The following is a 16,409-nucleotide window of genomic DNA, read 5'->3' on the forward strand; positions in this document are numbered from 1 at the left end:
AGACAGCTCAGCAGATAAATAACATAAACACATCAATTATAGCTGCGAAGTGATTCATACTCACTAGGGTTTAACAGCACCCATGACTTGTGGCTGGGAGTACACTGTAGAAGGCAAATGAGTAAGAGGGCATCTATATTCTGCAGCAATAAAGCTGAGGATTCGGGTAATAACAATACATTCATGGGCCCGGCTCTAGCAGAATGTATCTCTTTCACAAGGCTGCTGTAAAGTCCTAATAATAATAGAGGGAAAACCAGTCTATCTGACATTTTTTCGTCCTGCTAAGGTTGAAATCTATTCCCACTGTTACTCAGATCGTACCGTGAGTCTCAGTGAGGTACTTTGCTGGCCTTTCTCAGGCCTGTATATATTTACAACTTATTCTCAAGTCATTTGCCTGTTTATTTAGTCAGTCTAACCAGAATAATGTTGTTCAACTGCTGTAACTTCTCCTTCAATAGTTTTCATAATAAGCTCCTAACCCCCCCCGCTCTATCTTTGCTGCCGTAATACTCTTTTTATACTCACTCCTACTCCTCTTATTCTCTCTAATCTTCTTCCCCTTTCTCTGCCTGTCTCCTGTGATGCAGGGAACTCAGATTATGTTTTCTGGGTACGACACCCTTGAATGTAAGCAGTAGGCTGTGGGGGGAGGATCCTGAAATATTTCGAGATGAAAGGTTTCATGTAGAGAGAGTGAGAAAGAGAGAACTACTTTGCTTACTTGTGATGGTGTTATATGTGTTCTTGCTTTGCATGTTATTTTTCTTTCCCAAAAGACCTTTCCAACACTAATGTCATGGACAAGATAGCAGGAGGCAAACTAGAAAGTAAATATATAGCCTCTTGGTTACTCCCTTTAAGTGCCCAGGGGCATGCTCTTTCTCCATGGTAAGTGTGAAACACTAATTTATTCACTGAAAGAGGGGTAAGCTCTGTATTTTCAACACAGAGTAAGCATATACTTAGAAGCAGCCCCCATTTGACATGCTGTAAATTCACATCCTACCTCATTTTTGTGGTAACGTTCACCTCAGAGCACACTTTGTGTTCTTTATGTACAGAAAACATAACATCCAGCAGCCCTTCTGGCTGTCTCAAGGGTCTGAAACTTTCTGCTCAGCCTCACCGAATGCTTTTTTCCATTTTAAGCCCCCCCCAGTTCCCAAGGCTGGAGTCACTTGGGTTTTTAGCTCCGCTGGCATCAGTGAGGCTAGACCAATGCTGAGCCAGAGCAATGCTGCTGTGAGTCGAGCCCTTGCCCTCCTAAGCTATCATTTTATGTCCTGGATTGACTTTGTCTTGTCTTGTGTCAATTGCAAAGCCTGAATGGGAAGGAAACATGTATTTATCTCTGTCCTGTAATGGACACGTGCATTTACGGCACTCTGTCAATGCTGCGTCGTTAGTATTTGTTCAGGATTGACAGAACATTCAGTGCTGCTTGAGCATAGGGACAACTCCTGGCTGGACAAACTAATTTGCTTTCACAGTGCAGCTGTGGTAACCCCACATATACAATCATTGCATCTGACAGGTGAGTATGGGAGATATATGGTACCAAAAGAATTCAACACTCTGCAGTGCTGGTCTTAAAGCACTGTTTTGAGAGCTTTAGCTAGTTTGTTCTGATCTGTTCAGGTACGCCCTCATCTTACCAAGCTATGGTTTTTAACCAATTACTGTTAATCTGCTCATCTTAAGCCTATTTATATATAAACTCAGACTCCCATGTATTGTTACTGATAGTACTGGTTGGCAGTTATCCCCTTCAGGTGTTTTCGAGGTGCCTGTACTTTTTTAAAATCATTCTTGGCTCAATATTCTTGACTTGTGCTTCTAAGCCACTTTTCCCCCTTCCAATCTGTTCTGGAGAACTATTAAGACAGAGCTGGTTGTCTGACTTCAACATCTATCTTTGTTATATGACATATCTTTCAGTTCAAGTTTTTTTACAGACAGTTTCTACATTAAGTGTTTTCATATTTTAATTCTTTAAATAGCGAGGTATCCTTGCTCAGTTGTTTCAGTACCAGAAATACTCTCTGATCTTTCTGTTGTGTCCTTTGGGGACTCCTGCATTCAAAATATCCAAAGAAGTTGAAATCTTGTTTGCTGAAGGCATCTTGCTTTTAAATACTTTAAACAGTAATTTATTTCAAGAGAACACAAACCAATGAGATGTGATGACAGTCTGAACATACTGCTGTGGGCAATAAGGATTACAGATGCTCTACTTCATTGTCAAGTAAATGTGGGGCTTTATCTTGAATGCTCAAATTTAAATTGCACTGAGCAGTAAATAAGAATGCGCTACACTCTTAAAAAAGATCTTTTTCACTGGGAGCAACTGGAGAGAGCAAGCACTGTTCCTGACATCCATCTTCCTTGTAGCATAGTTCTGTATATTCCCTGTACTACTGAATATGGTATCTGTGGCCCTGCTGAAAATTCCCATTAAAACTTTACATGGCCAAGCAATGCAACTGAAACAAATAAATGGATTGATTAAAGGAATCCGTTTTCCAGAGGATGCTCTGACTTTTCATTCAAAATGTAACATAATGAAAATCAAATAAATGAACTTTAGTTAACCAAGAAAGTTTCCTAAGAAATTGAGGTGAACTTTAAATTTCGTATATAAATCTGCCCCTGAAATTTACCTGTGTACACACTTTTTGAAGACAGGGCTCAGTTAAAGGCCCCTGTATGATTTAATTACCATTATTTATGGATACCTAGAAAAATTGAGAGGATGGTAAATAAGGAAAGGAAAGGCTGGAACCCATGTTGACACAGGAGATGCATTTTAAACTCTTGCTCACTGTGCACATCTCTATGAAAGAACTGCCCTTTCTGAAGTTGGTATTTACAGTGAGGATGGCATAAGATGGATATTATTCTTCTTCACCCTGTTTGATTTTCCTGCAAAAGATGTTTAATCAGAGGAATGTGAGCAATTTATTCTTCTGTTATCACTGATGTACTTTTCCTATGCAAGAAGGGCCACAAAATTACACAACACTGCTTGTTAGTACACAAACAAAACAAAACAACCGGCACATTTCTTAACCTGTGGTGTCCATCCACCCAGCACGTAGAGCTTATTCTTCACTGTCACCACCACATGGCAAGCTAATGGTACTGGAAGAGGTGCTGTGCTTCTCCAGGTGCCTTGCTCCATGCAATACTTCTCCACACAGTTTGTGACCAGATATTGATTTTTCACTTTCATTTGCCCTCCTATTACATAGAGATCATTATGGATAGTGCCCAGTGCATAGAGTTCACGGAGCTGAGTGGTGCACAGGCTGTGCCAAAACTGGTTTCCTCGCTGGTGGTATCTGTAGGAGAATCCAAAGTTGTAAATGCCCTGGTTTACTGAAGTCCATCAGCTTGTTTTGAAACATTACCCCCTTCATCGTCAATGTTTATTCAGACAATGATACAATGACAACAACTTCTCCTTCACAGAGAAGTTATAAAATTGTGAGCCCAATTTTTGCAATATCAAGCATTTTTAGTATGAGGGATCCTAATTTTAGGCATCCTTTCAAAGATATTTGACCCTAATTAAGGTAAGGAATCCCTTATTTCTGCATGTGCTGTTCAGTCACAGTTTCCACTGAAGCTGGTGGGAAGAGTAAGAGCTCAGCACTGCTGAAAATAAGGCCACTTCATCTGCCTCAGTATGCATTTACTTCCTTAAATTTAGGCATCTCTATTTGAAAATGCTGTCACCATTGTTAAATTTTGTCTTTAATCCAGAAAATGTCTGTTTTTCTTTAAAATGGGTGCATCTGAAAAAGACATGAGTAAAAATGGAATGAAGGTTTAAAGCTATCAGTCATTATCCTTTAATCTCTGAAGTACTATCATCAACATCAACAGAGAAGTGTGTTATCTCTGCGTTACTGGACTCCTTGGGTCATTCAATTGACTCATTTCCCCCTGCTAATGACCTAGAAAAGAGCATCGTAGGAAAATGTTGAGATTTGAGTAAGGAGAATATAAAATCCACATACATTGATGTAGGACCTAATCAAGCTCATTTACACAGAGATGCCACTACAGTAAATCCTCCTTTTTTCAGGAGAAAAGGCATCAGGATTTGGTTGTATGTTTATAATTCATTGTACCATAAAGCTCAATTGTGACAAATTGATTAGAGTAATCGAAATCTCTGGGAAAACTTTCAAGTAAAGAACGATTTGTCTAATGGTCTTCTTTTGTCCCCAGAAACACTATTTGGATTTAAAATTTTTAAATAATTAGGGATTTTCCGACAGAGGGTACACACCTATAAATTTCGATGTTCCTAGTCTTTTGTCTAGACATCTTGATGGCACTTGCCTCTCCTGCCACAATAATATCATTATTTTCAGTGACAACACCAGTGCAAACAGATCCTAAACCCTCTCCATACTTTGGAGAGGAAATGAAGTAAGTCTTTTGTGTTGCAGGAGCGTAACAAAAACTGGCATCTGCATAGCTAGCGTGTCTTGACCTAATGCCAAGAGAATTGTTGCCGATGCAGAGTAAGAGATCAGTAGTCTCCATGCCGTATCGGAGGCTGAGAGAAGGGTGGCTGGATAGCTTGATGGTTTTCAGTGCTTCCTCAAACATATCATTGCATTCTGAATTGCACAGGATCATTGTGTTCCTTTTCCGGGCTTCCACGAGAAAGGAAGGGCTGACAAGTACCAGTCGCACTTGCTTCAGGAGCTCAATAAGATGTTCTGCACGTGACTTTCTGCTGTGCTTGACCCATCTAATGACAAGGTCCAGAATGCTCTCCTCCCTGGAAATATTCAGATCATCTGATTTTATGAGAGTCAACAGCTGCTGGAATTCAATCTCTAATATTTCTTCCTGTAAGCTCACCTCAGCAAAATGTTGATATAAGTATTTCCTCGCTTGATCAGATAAATCTTCTGCACCAATGTGATTTGCAAAGTAGTAGATGCCCACACAGTTGGAAGCATCCATATGGTCCATCATGTACTTCTGACATATACTGAAAACATCTTCCATCTGCATGAAATATGCAGCAAGCGCAACAGTCTGCACGTTCTGATTAGTGAGGTGCAAATCTGCACTGTACATGTAATCGAGTATTACCGACACGCTCTCTGCAGAGATGTCATACAGTACCACTTCTCTTTGCGTGCATTCAACCAAGCCACAGGTAAACATGGCTTTGAAATAGGGACTGAAGGCAGCCAGCACCACCTTATGGCAGGGGAATTTCTCACCTTCTGCAACTAGGACAACATCAATTATCTCTGTTGATTCCTTCATTCTCTTTACTTGTTCCAATAAAGTCAAGCTATGGTGCTGCTTTCTTTTCTCCTCAGCCTTATGATCCATGGTTGATGCTCAAACTTCCTGTTTTTAAATCTTCTCAGAATTCAAGGTCTTCATCAGGAATGTTTCTAGAAGTAGAAGCATGACATAGTCCAATAAGAACAAATTGTTGGGCAAATGAATATTGCTGTTAATATCTAAAGATAGTCATTCTATAGGGTGTGATATAAATCAGTAATGCATAAAAAGTATGTAAAAATATGGTGAGATATCAGGCTCAAGATCTCCAAGACAAAATAAAATAAAAATCAACTCTTCAAATGATCTTCAATATTCAATAACCCACCAACAACTTTTGTGATTACTTAAAGAAAATTACAGACTTCCCTTCAAAACAGTCTTTTCCAGCTGCCTTCTCCCTCCTTTCCCTGTTCCTGATCCAGAGCCTATTAAAATTGAGGGAAAGATTTCCCCTGACTTTAATAAACTCTAGGTCAGGCCCTTATTCCTTAGCTATTCAAATTTTGTCTCTCACATGCATCTGAAGGACATTAGTCCTTGCTTAGATGCTGAAAGTACCTTATGTTTTCAACAGCCCCTTAGGTTAGACAGCTACAATGGAGTAGTGCCTTTTCAGTCCTCACAGCTCCTTTCAAACTAGGAGTTATGCCTAAGCAGAGACTTCAGAAAAGGGTTTTACAAGACTGAAAAAATGGAAAAACATTAGACTTGCTTCTCTCATTAGTTTTTACAGAGATCTACACTTCTGCAAAGCGGGTGAGAAATAAAGCCACTAGTACAACCCAGTTCACTGGCATTTTACAGAGGCATAAGTAGATGTGTGGATCTTTAATACTCTGCCTTACCACCAGACTCGGCTACCAGTTTGCAGAACAGTTTTGGTTCAAAAGCCCTGTGCTTACACCCTTGCAAAGCAGTTAGGAAGCTGCCAAATCATTACTCTACCAAGGGATTTGTCTCTGCCCCATCGCGTCCCATTTTACCAGTTGCTTTCTCCCCAGGCTTCAAACTAAGAGAGTCAAGACAATGTTGTGGGCAGAGAGACAGCTTCCACCCTTGAAGTATGGTGGTGGAATTGGCCCAAAGCAGCTCAGTCCAATTGGCCAGATTCTTTACTCTTTCACACCAAAGTGGAGGTCACTGATTTCTACAGAGTTGCTACTGGTTTGCTTTGGGATAAATAAAGGATTAGTAAATAGGGGCCAGCTTTCGAGCCGTCCTGCTTCTCAGCAGGATGCTGCAGATTCACGGAGTTTTGGTTCCACGTGCTGTAACCTCAAATGGGATTTTTAATTAAATTGTAATTATTCACATACTCCCTCTAGTTTTATTTATGGGGAAAACAGAAGGAACTTCATGGTCCCATTTCTGGTTTTTTTGGGGGGGGGGGGCTTTACTGAACCTCTCAGGCTTTCAGATCAGCAAGCTGCAGAATGTGAGGTACAGTGGTAGAGCTGTCAATGGGAGAATGACATTTACCCATCACCTGAGGGATACCAGTGCTTAACACAGTTTTTGTCTCTAATGTGATACTGAGACAGTTCTGTTGTGGAGATGCATTAAGGACTCATGTCATGAATCACCAATACACAGACAAGTCCTAAAGCTGTGGTATAACCATGTTTGAAACACATTGTAAACATGCTATGAATTGCTTAATGGGATTATTCAAATGAGTAACGTTCCTCACCAGCTTAAATATTTGCAGAATCAGGGTCTTGTATGACAGATCAAACTGGTTTTCTCAAATCCTGGAAGCACAAGGAGTAGTCTTAGTTCAGTTTAAGAAATATGTATCAGCGTAAAAAATGTGCATATTAAATTCTTTCAAATCCACCTAAAGGTATTTTCACAAACAGTCCAGATTTCTCTACAGATCTAGATAGATGGATTTTTAAAAAATATTATAGTTATTTCCCAGGTGAAAAGGAAATCTACAGCTATATCATCAATCTCAGACCTACTCTTTTAGCTGCTCAGTTGGCTTTGGAAGTAGTCATCGTTCTGTTTAAGCAAATTATATAGATTCCTCACTTTGAGTGCTAAATTAAAAGCCAGGCATACTTGAAGACTAGCATTTCCTTGATTTTATCAATTCTTTCCATATTCCAAATCTGGAACTAGAAGCAACACATCTGAGAAATGAATCTGGGTTATTACCAGATTTTAAAAATGGATTTGGAAGACAAAACATTAACTTCATAATCTGAATGTGAGCCAAGCTCTGAGCTCTTCTTATGTACTTCTAAAAATCAATCAAAGGCAGTAAGTTTAGTACAAAAAATAAAGCCATGGTATTTCCAAAATCTAGATTTTTTTTTTTTTTCCTGGCTACATTGAAATGAAATACTGCATTTGAGAAAATGTAGGTCTTAATCCTGCATCGACTGCCTCTGGAGCAGTCTTTACAGTCAGTAGAAGGCTGTTATGAAATAGAAAAAGTTCCTTTTTTTAATCCTACATGATAATTAAATGGCCAGTTTATTGTTTTCCCCTCATGCTATTTTATCACCTTGTAATATTTGATCTTCACTGCATTTTGATGAAGAAACCACACCATATCTCAAAGATCATGTATTATAAGCACACATATCTCGAAAGAGATGAGCTGTAGTGTCTTTAACCAGGCCGTTCACTCTCCAGCTGGATGAAAGTGTTAATAACTACTGACAAGACCCCAATCCTGCTTAGCAATCTGACTAACCAGGGTTTTTCCTCCAAAATTATCAACTTCTCTCCTTTCTCTTTTGTGATGTCAGAGCTTCACACATCCTCCAGCTTTTCCATAATGGACAAAATGTGCATTTTTAATGTGAAGAACAAGCGAGATGATTAATCATCATCATCTTTCCCAGACTTTTGTACAGATCAGGAAGAAGCAGTGTGTAGAACTGAGTTATGATTTCACTTCCTTTGCTGGTCACCTTTAAGTTTTCTTTCACTGTTAATTTAGCTTTCTTAAGAGCAACACTTTGTCTTTGATTACACCGTTCAGCAGATTTGTGAATTTTATGTGTTCATTTACCAGTGTTTAGGATATCTGGCACAACAAGCTCGCAGCCGTTTTCTCCTCTCTTTCTTCATTAAGATGTTAGGAGTAGGAACCTTAAAGCACAATGTAGCTCTTGCCATTTATGTACTCCTTTAAGCGCAGCTTATCTGATGAATAAGTCCTACACCCACTACGCAGATGATGAGGGACCCTGCCCATCTGCACCCAGCGCGGGGTGGTCTCCTCTGCCGCCCACAAAGCTGGTGGGGTGGCTCTGGGCACCCTCCCCAGAGGCAGCAGCAGAACCACGTACAGCCTGTGAGTGGTAGGTGGTGTGGCCTCCCCTCTCCTGGAGCTGGTCCATACCCAGCCATCACCTCACCCTCGCGCTGATTTGTGCAAGGAGTCTCCACCTCGCAGGCAGGATCACTGCAACCCTCCAACCTCCTCTTCGCCCACCTTGCTGGGCTCTGCAGAGCCGCGCTGCTTCCCCAGCCAGAGCTATAGGCAGAGCTTGGTTACCTTACACTATCAAGAAGACAGTATTTGCCTTTCCTCATACAAATGTACCTTCTTCATCTCCTTGTTTCGAGAGCAGACCAAGCTCCTGACTGAACTGTACTCAATAAAATCGTGTTGTCAACTTGTATGTAAGTCTACTTTCTCCATCCTACACCTGAGGAAACTGAAGCTAAAAGGTTAAAAAAGAAAACAGGATTAAAACCCAGGGGTGAAATCCTTTCATTAACTTCAGAAATTCATCCTTGTGCATTAGCTACAAACTTGTCACTCCCCTCCTGGCTTTTAGCAGTGTTTAGGTGAGGTCATTGGAAGGATATTAATATTCTGCTTTATATCACTGGAAAGACTATTAAAGGGTAATAATGAAACGGTACTGCTTTGCTTTCCCCTCTGGGTTACAGAGGAAGAAAGATGGTACATTGATATTAAAAGAAAGGATAGATGTGATACAAATATAATTTGCAGTGAGACACTATACTGAGATTGTGCCAGAGGCTGGGTTGTCATTATAAAACCTCCAGTGCAAGGCTCAAATCCTATGTAATGACACCAGGAGCTGAAATCAGAGTTATTGCCTTATTTGGAGTTTTTGGGTATTTTTTTCTTCTATTGTGAAAAAACAGTTTCAGGCGCAAATCTTCATTTGATGTTACTTTATTTCAGAGCTGGGCTGTTAATTTTCCTCCAGTTCTGGCTGCTACTTTAATTTTTATATCAGCTGGTTTGTTAGTCTAATTTCACTTTTTTTTCTTTGCCTTTGTGTCATGAACCTTATGAAGAGTCATATATAATTTTATGCAGGAGCTACAGCATACGTTTTGCAAGGCGGTAGGGTGCTGTATGAGCAGTTCAAAACATAAATAAGCGCACTGCTGTGAGCTCAGCTCTACGGCTTTTATGAGGCTATCAAACTATAAATAAATGCTGTCCTCAATTCTCAGTTACACTGCAGCCTCTTTGAACTGCCCCAGCGCAAAGGGACTGTAAACCAGATGGAAGTATCTCATCAGGAATTTCCCTTAACCTCTGAAAAAAAAAAGCTACCTTGTAATTAGAGACATAATTTTGTCTGGGACATAGATTTTTCTTGTCTTTTCCCCCAGCCCCAAGGAATCTCTTCTTTCCCATGCCGTGGTGGGAGGGTGGGAGCTGCGGGACCTGGCCCAGAAGAGGTCACAGCACCCAGCATGGGGCAGCGAGCTGCGGCGCAGGGGGCACCTCCTGCATCCTCCTCTTCCTCCTCCGCTTTTTTTTTTTTTTTCCTTCTTTGCCTTAATGAGGGTGCCCGGTCTTCAGCCGGCCTCCCTTCAGGTGCTGAAAGGATCAGAGTTCAGTCACATCAAAGAACCGGTGCCTCTGCCTATGAATTATTTGTGCTTCCTTTGTTATCAGTAAGCTGAGAAGCAAATCTGTTAATTGTATGCATTATGACATCTGGCTGACAGCCACAGCAAGGCAGAAATCAGTACCCAGATGATAATATTGTTATAAGCTCGGGGTTTAATTATGAAGGCTGTGCTGGCATTTAAGATCAAGGTTTTAAACTGTGCAAAAGATCCTGCAGTGCTCCAGAAGGGCAAATAATAATGCTAATCTTGATATAAGGAAAAGATATAATAAGAATAAGATATAGAAAGGAAGCTTCCGAGGGATTATAGATGTTCCTATATCTATAGGATAATAGGAATTATTCTCTTAATTCTGATACCTGGAAAGATGAAGGAAGAAATTATTACATGATTGAATTATAAGAATTTAGAGGGTAATAAGGTGATAAAATCAGCTATAGCACCTATTTATCAAGAACAAGTTGTGTCAATCCAAACTAATTTTCTTCATTTTTTCAGGGATAACAGGGGATAAATTAGATATTTTGTCTTGAGTTAATTTACCAATATGGTCCTACATGATATCATTAGAAACAAATTGTGATGAAAGCAACTGACTAAATCAACGTAAGTTAGATGCCCAACTCGCTGAAAAAAGCAGATTCAAAGAATAGTTATTGGTGGTCGGACTGGGAAGCATTTCTAAGTCTGTGGCTAGAGATCTGTGCTGAAAAGGTCACCCACAGTCTCAGGGAACTCCTACTTTCTTGCTTTGCCTTAGATATTATTTCTTGAATTAATTTCATCCATTCTGTCCAGATAAAATATACAAACTTGTGGCAGAGCATTAAGTGGGAGAACATCCAATTCTTTTTAGGAAATTTATGTCTATGTGGTTTGAGAGGGCATACAGGTAAGTGTCTCTAATAAATGGTTCTCTGTGACAATTAGACATTTAGCGTTTGGATGTGTCTCAAGTATCACACAACTACTAGCAGCCAGGGTACATTTTCCTAGAAGTTTTCCATATTCTGTTGCCAGTTGCTAGGATTTTTAGGTTTTCAAAGGCATCTAATTAAGTTAAAAGTCCAAGTCCTACTTAATCTCACTGTGCAATTTAGGAACTGAAGTGTTTGCGTCACTTTTAAAGGTAAAACTTCAGCCTTAAATTGCTTAGGCAGTTTTAAAAGGTTTGCCAGATGACGTGATCTCCTTCCCATTAAAGACAGAGAAAGAACTCTCCTTGCTCAGCCCTATCGATCTCTCAGGATCAGCCCCATAGCAGGTACCTTTCAGGTGAAATGAATTGATTTATTGCTGGCAGGGAAAGAGGAATTTTGAGGTTTTGAAACTGTGAACACTACAAATCAAATTACATCATTGGCCTATATAAGATAAAGTATGACAATCCTTCTGAGAGAGATTTTAACTATTTTTCTCCCTCAGTCCCTGTGGCACCTTGTTTTTTTTCACATGCCATCTGATACTGAGGAGCCTGCGTCAAGGCAGTCTGAGGCGTCATGATATCCAAGCATGGGCCAGCTCCTGCTGGGACGTGTGATGCTAGGCATGCTCATGGGAGCTTTCTTAGCCGGTTACAGTCTGCAAGTGGCGTAAAAGGAGGCTCTCAGTGCAAAAAGACAGGCTGCTGACCTACAAGCTGCTACTATAGATGTAGACAGTTGTGGCAGTGTTGTGTTGCCCTGTGTGCATCCCTGCTGCTGTATGCATCCCACTGCCAGGAGAGACTGCAGTCATCTCCACTCAGACTGCTACAGACACAGCCTGTCCTTTCTGCAGTAGCTTATTTGTTTTCTTTCTCATTTCGTGGCTCTTAATTTAAAATAAAAGCAAAATGGGACTCTAACAAGGCTCTTTGGGCTACGAGGAGCTTGACACCTAACGGTGAGATTTTAAGCAGTCTGCAAAGCTTCAGAAACTGTGTTTGGGAGCACGTTTGACCATTGGAGACCTGAGGATGCTTTGATCAGTTTTCAAAGCCTTTGGGTGGTTTATGATTCTGGAAAGATTTGACAGTTTGAGCTCCGTTTACTGCCAAGACAGAGGCCTAGATGTGGGATTGGATTAATATTGATCCCATCTCAGCAAATATCAGGCATATTTTTTTTCTTTAAACTGTTATAGATTCATGAAAAAATCAAAGCAGCTGAAAATGAAAGACCCTGTGGGTCATCTTTTCAAATATGCCTTCACCTGACCTTAATCTTACTCTGATTCAAAGCTCAGTGAAGTCAGTCAAAAGAATCCCACGATTTAGGCAGAAAATAGATGTGGCTCTGTTCACAAACAAATGCCTATAAACAAATCTCAGTCTGAGCCAATTATGTGCATTAATTGCATGAGAAGAATAGAAGCTAAATATATACATACAGAACCCGTTTCTTTTACAGTTCACATGTGCAGATCATTTTTCTTACATATCAGAACTAATTGAAATGGCAAAGTGCTCATTCACAGAAGGAGGTTGCACGAGTTTTTTACATATCCAATGACAGATGCCAGCAGAAGGAAAATGTATTTCTAAAATGTATTTCAGCAGCTCTTTGAGCAGCCTGGCAAAGGTCTTAGAGGTTTCTCTTTTTGCATTTATCTAAACATACTGGCAAGTATAGGAAAGGCTTACTTTCTGGAACAATTATATCAGACAATGTAAATTGGACTGTACCACAATTAAAAGAAACGTAATTTAATAATTTGGTGCAAAGCAGGCTCTATTTGCATTTTTACAACAGAAAAGACTGTGAACTCTAATTGCTAATATTTACATAAAACTCTGAAGTATGTGTCCCTTTGGTGAGCCAATGCTAGTATGTAAAAGCTTTAATATCCCTGTCACTCAGCAATGAAATTAAAGTAAATTGCAAGTTGTAAACCCTTATAACTTGACGTCAGCATTCCATTAGTTACTGTTCGAATCCAGCCTTCCCCATAAACTTCTCTAGTTTCAATTTCAATCACTGCCAAGCAAATATCTGGGTATGTCCATACCCACAGAAAAGAAAATTCATAGCAACCCATGGCAACAACACAGCACCACCTTCAAAATGGCCCCTGCACTACCACACGTATTCGATACCTACTAAATCTGCAGTCCCCACTGAACTCTCATGTTAAAAACGTTCAGCCTCCTGATGGTAAGGATCAGTCCCAGACACATATAGATACCTTGATGGGAGAAGCAAGAGTTTCTCTGAGGTTCCTTACTGGAAGCAAGTCTAGATGTTTGCAGGCTTGTGGATTATGCAAAGCCTCCGCCATGCACAGACCTCAGACACTGAAATTTCTGCATCTGCAGGCTGATCCTATTTCCACACGGCTGGCAAACCCCATATAGCTGCGCACAGACCCCAAGTTTGATGTTGTTTGGGAGTTCCCATCCTAACTTTGGCATTAATCTCTTGCATTTCCTTCATGAACTGGACAGCAGGCGCTGTAAGGAACTGAGAGGGCTTCAATTTTGGCACCAACAATGGGTCCTACAGCCTCCTCCCCATGCAGCTGCCTTGCAGCTGACCCTGCATCGCCACGTATAGGCCCCCTCTCCAGCATCGTTAAGGGTTCCCCAAGACATACATTCAAGTACCCCTGCCCCCAAATTTCCCACGCACTCAGCAACCCAAAGCAGCTTGGCCCTGGCGCTTCCACATCGCCCATCCATCTCCGCACCAAACTCCCTTCTCTTTCCTGCTCTGAGTGGGGAAAGGATTTAAATGTACCTTTTCGACGCCGGGAGCGGCAGGTGTCTGTGAGAGCGTGTGGGTGAGGGAAACAGGGATCTCATACGGCAGCACAGAGCTTCTGCTGAGCAGAGAGGTGCCAGGGCTATAAATAGCCCGCGCTGGGCTCCTGGCTGGGACCGGGAGCTGCTTTAATGTCATGCACAGGGGCACACCAGGACGCAGCCGACTGGCACCGGTGCTGCTCTCCTCACCCTGCCCGTATGCTGCCTGGCCCCACCGCCTGCCAGACTCAGCGCTAAAAAGCGGCAGGCTCCTCTGTGGGATGGCACAGCCACCGCTTGTGTCTGTGGCCCACCTAAAGAACTACGTCCCACCCCACCAGACCTTGCCACGGGCAGACGGCCGGGCACATCTCTCTGTCGCGGTTGTTTCTGGGCGGCTGGAGCGGATCCAGCGTAGGTGATGATCAGACTGGCTCCCACCCACCGCTGAGGTCCGGGTACCAAACCAGAGGAGATGCTGCTGCTAGCTGACCCTACCTAAGTCACTCTCAAAACCACGGCCATTGTCTACAGCTGAGAGGAATTTCCGCAGACTGTTTCTCCGGCCCTTGCTAGGTCGCTAAGAGCTGAAGTTGTGCGTCAAGTAAGGATTCCTGAACAAATAGAAGTGTTACATGTGTATTTTAATCAGACATAAGGCCTGACTATCTTCTTGTTTGTGTTGATGTAAATCAGAAACAGATCCCCTAAATCGGTCCAGAATAGTGGGGCTGCACCGATTTACATCAGCTGCAGATCTTGTACTCTGTAAATTAAAGGGGAATAGAGAGGGCCATAATACACTATTTATATCTCCATATGTTTAAACAAAGGTGGAAAAAAGATTAAGCAAAATTTAGGGTTATAAAACTGATTAATGTTGAGCCTATGCTTTCAGCTGAGAAAGACATTAAGGTGTTTTCAGAATGTTCTTTTTTAAATTACATTAATTTATTTATTTGCTGTACTAATTGGTTGATTCATCATAATAGCTTCTGAGAAAATTGAAAATGAAATTTATTTCTTTATCTAGATTTTTAGTCTGATGGTTTTATTACAGAGTTTTTCCAAAAGTCATAGAGGTAGTGTTCAGGAATGTTCAACTGTTAATAGCGGTTTGTTAGTTTTAGCGGGAAAATTAAGACGCACATTGTTTTAAAAAGCATATTTCATATCATTTGTGAACAAAACTAGGAAAAAAATCAAAAGTGATTAAAGTTTACTCATGTCAGAAAATTCGATAGATCGGATTACAAAGATATATATTGTCTAAACTCCCAGATTGTTCTTATTAAAAGTTCAGCTTTATCTTAGAAATAAAAATATCCAATCTGATACTATAGCTTTCACAGAAGCCAAGATGGAATGGTGAACTGATGAAATGCCACAGCTGTGATAAAAATGGACCATATCCCCTAAATTGCCTTGTTCTCCTGTTATGTGGAACAATTTATAGTATGGTGATGGTTAACATGGAGTGTTTAGGTAATGAATTTTATTTATATGATACCACTCCACTACCATAATAATCATGTTTCCTTTATGGGTGTGTTTCTTCAGCTACTGTCTATAATGAGACTGCTTCCCCAAAACACTAACTAATGCTTTTAAGACAAACTCCTTTTTATTGCTCGTGAAATTCTGAATATTTCTCTTGCACCTCACTGAATTAACCATGACACCCCATCTCGCAGCAGGACAACTGCTGGGTAGCTCTCAGCAACACTTTGTAATTATACAAATGGAGTAACACAGCAGTGAATCAAGCCCCTGATATTTTTGCTAGAATTAAAAGCTTTCTCTGCTTTAAGCCAAGCCTGTTTTCACCTTCTTCAAGTAATTAAGTTGTAATCCTTTCGTTCTGATATCATTATCTGTTGTCATGGTGATTTTAATTATAAAAATGAATGGCTGAGAAGCGGGTGAAGACAAAAGTTTTTGCTGAACTTCGTTAAGCTAATGGCAAAGGGAAGAATATCTGTGGTAATACAACAAATGGGTGATCTTTTAACACAGTGTATTTTAAAACAATTATAAGAAGTAGGTGTCAGAGAAGAGACACATTTGATGGAAATATGTCAGTGTTTAGGAAATATATGTTGAATTTCATGTTTTAGAACAATTCTTGCATGGCGCTGGTCATATAGTACATCCTGGCATTGCATGAACAAAGACATTCCCTTCTAAATCTCAGCTGCTAGTGATTCACCTTCTGGAAAAACACTCTCTTTTTAAGAAAAAGTCTGACCAGTTTCCAAGAGTGTGTTTTTCTGAGTACAGACTTTGGGAACAGCTACACAACATTTACAGTTCATTTGAAAGTAGAAAACCTGTTTTGACGGGTGGGTGCATGCAAATTGTCCACGGGTGAAGCTACGCCATGGTTTGCAATGAGCAGACCCACAAGCCACAGTCAGTTATAGCTGAACTTCAGAAGGGACCTGTATCAGCTCAGTTAAACTCTAGGTGGTAACAGGATGTGGTTTTTCTCTGC

At 40.7% G+C, this 16,409-nt stretch overlaps 2 protein-coding genes across 5 annotated transcripts in view; one reads left to right on the forward strand and one right to left on the reverse strand.

The window, feature by feature from the left end:
* The window catches only part of KBTBD12 (kelch repeat and BTB domain containing 12), a 45,347-nt gene extending 31,337 nt beyond the window's left edge, over positions 1 to 14,010 (reverse strand). Inside the window, exons 1-4 of one of the 2 annotated variants that reach the window (XM_052775921.1) lie at positions 13,911 to 14,010; positions 7,022 to 7,082; positions 4,304 to 5,438; positions 3,077 to 3,347 (exon numbers count right to left, since the gene is read on the reverse strand). In XM_052775921.1, the coding sequence (XP_052631881.1) occupies positions 3,077 to 3,347; positions 4,304 to 5,373 (1,341 nt within the window). In that variant the 5' untranslated portion in view covers positions 5,374 to 5,438; positions 7,022 to 7,082; positions 13,911 to 14,010. The remainder of the gene's footprint in view (positions 1 to 3,076; positions 3,348 to 4,303; positions 5,439 to 7,021; positions 7,083 to 13,910) is intronic. The other variant, XM_052775922.1, reaches the window with a different exon arrangement.
* MGLL (monoglyceride lipase) overlaps positions 1 to 16,409 on the forward strand; it is a 109,107-nt gene that overhangs the window by 12,268 nt on the left and 80,430 nt on the right. The window lies entirely within an intron of this gene.

The sequence above is a fragment of the Harpia harpyja genome, chromosome Z, assembly GCF_026419915.1.
Source record: "Harpia harpyja isolate bHarHar1 chromosome Z, bHarHar1 primary haplotype, whole genome shotgun sequence".
NCBI classification, from domain to species: domain Eukaryota; kingdom Metazoa; phylum Chordata; class Aves; order Accipitriformes; family Accipitridae; genus Harpia; species Harpia harpyja.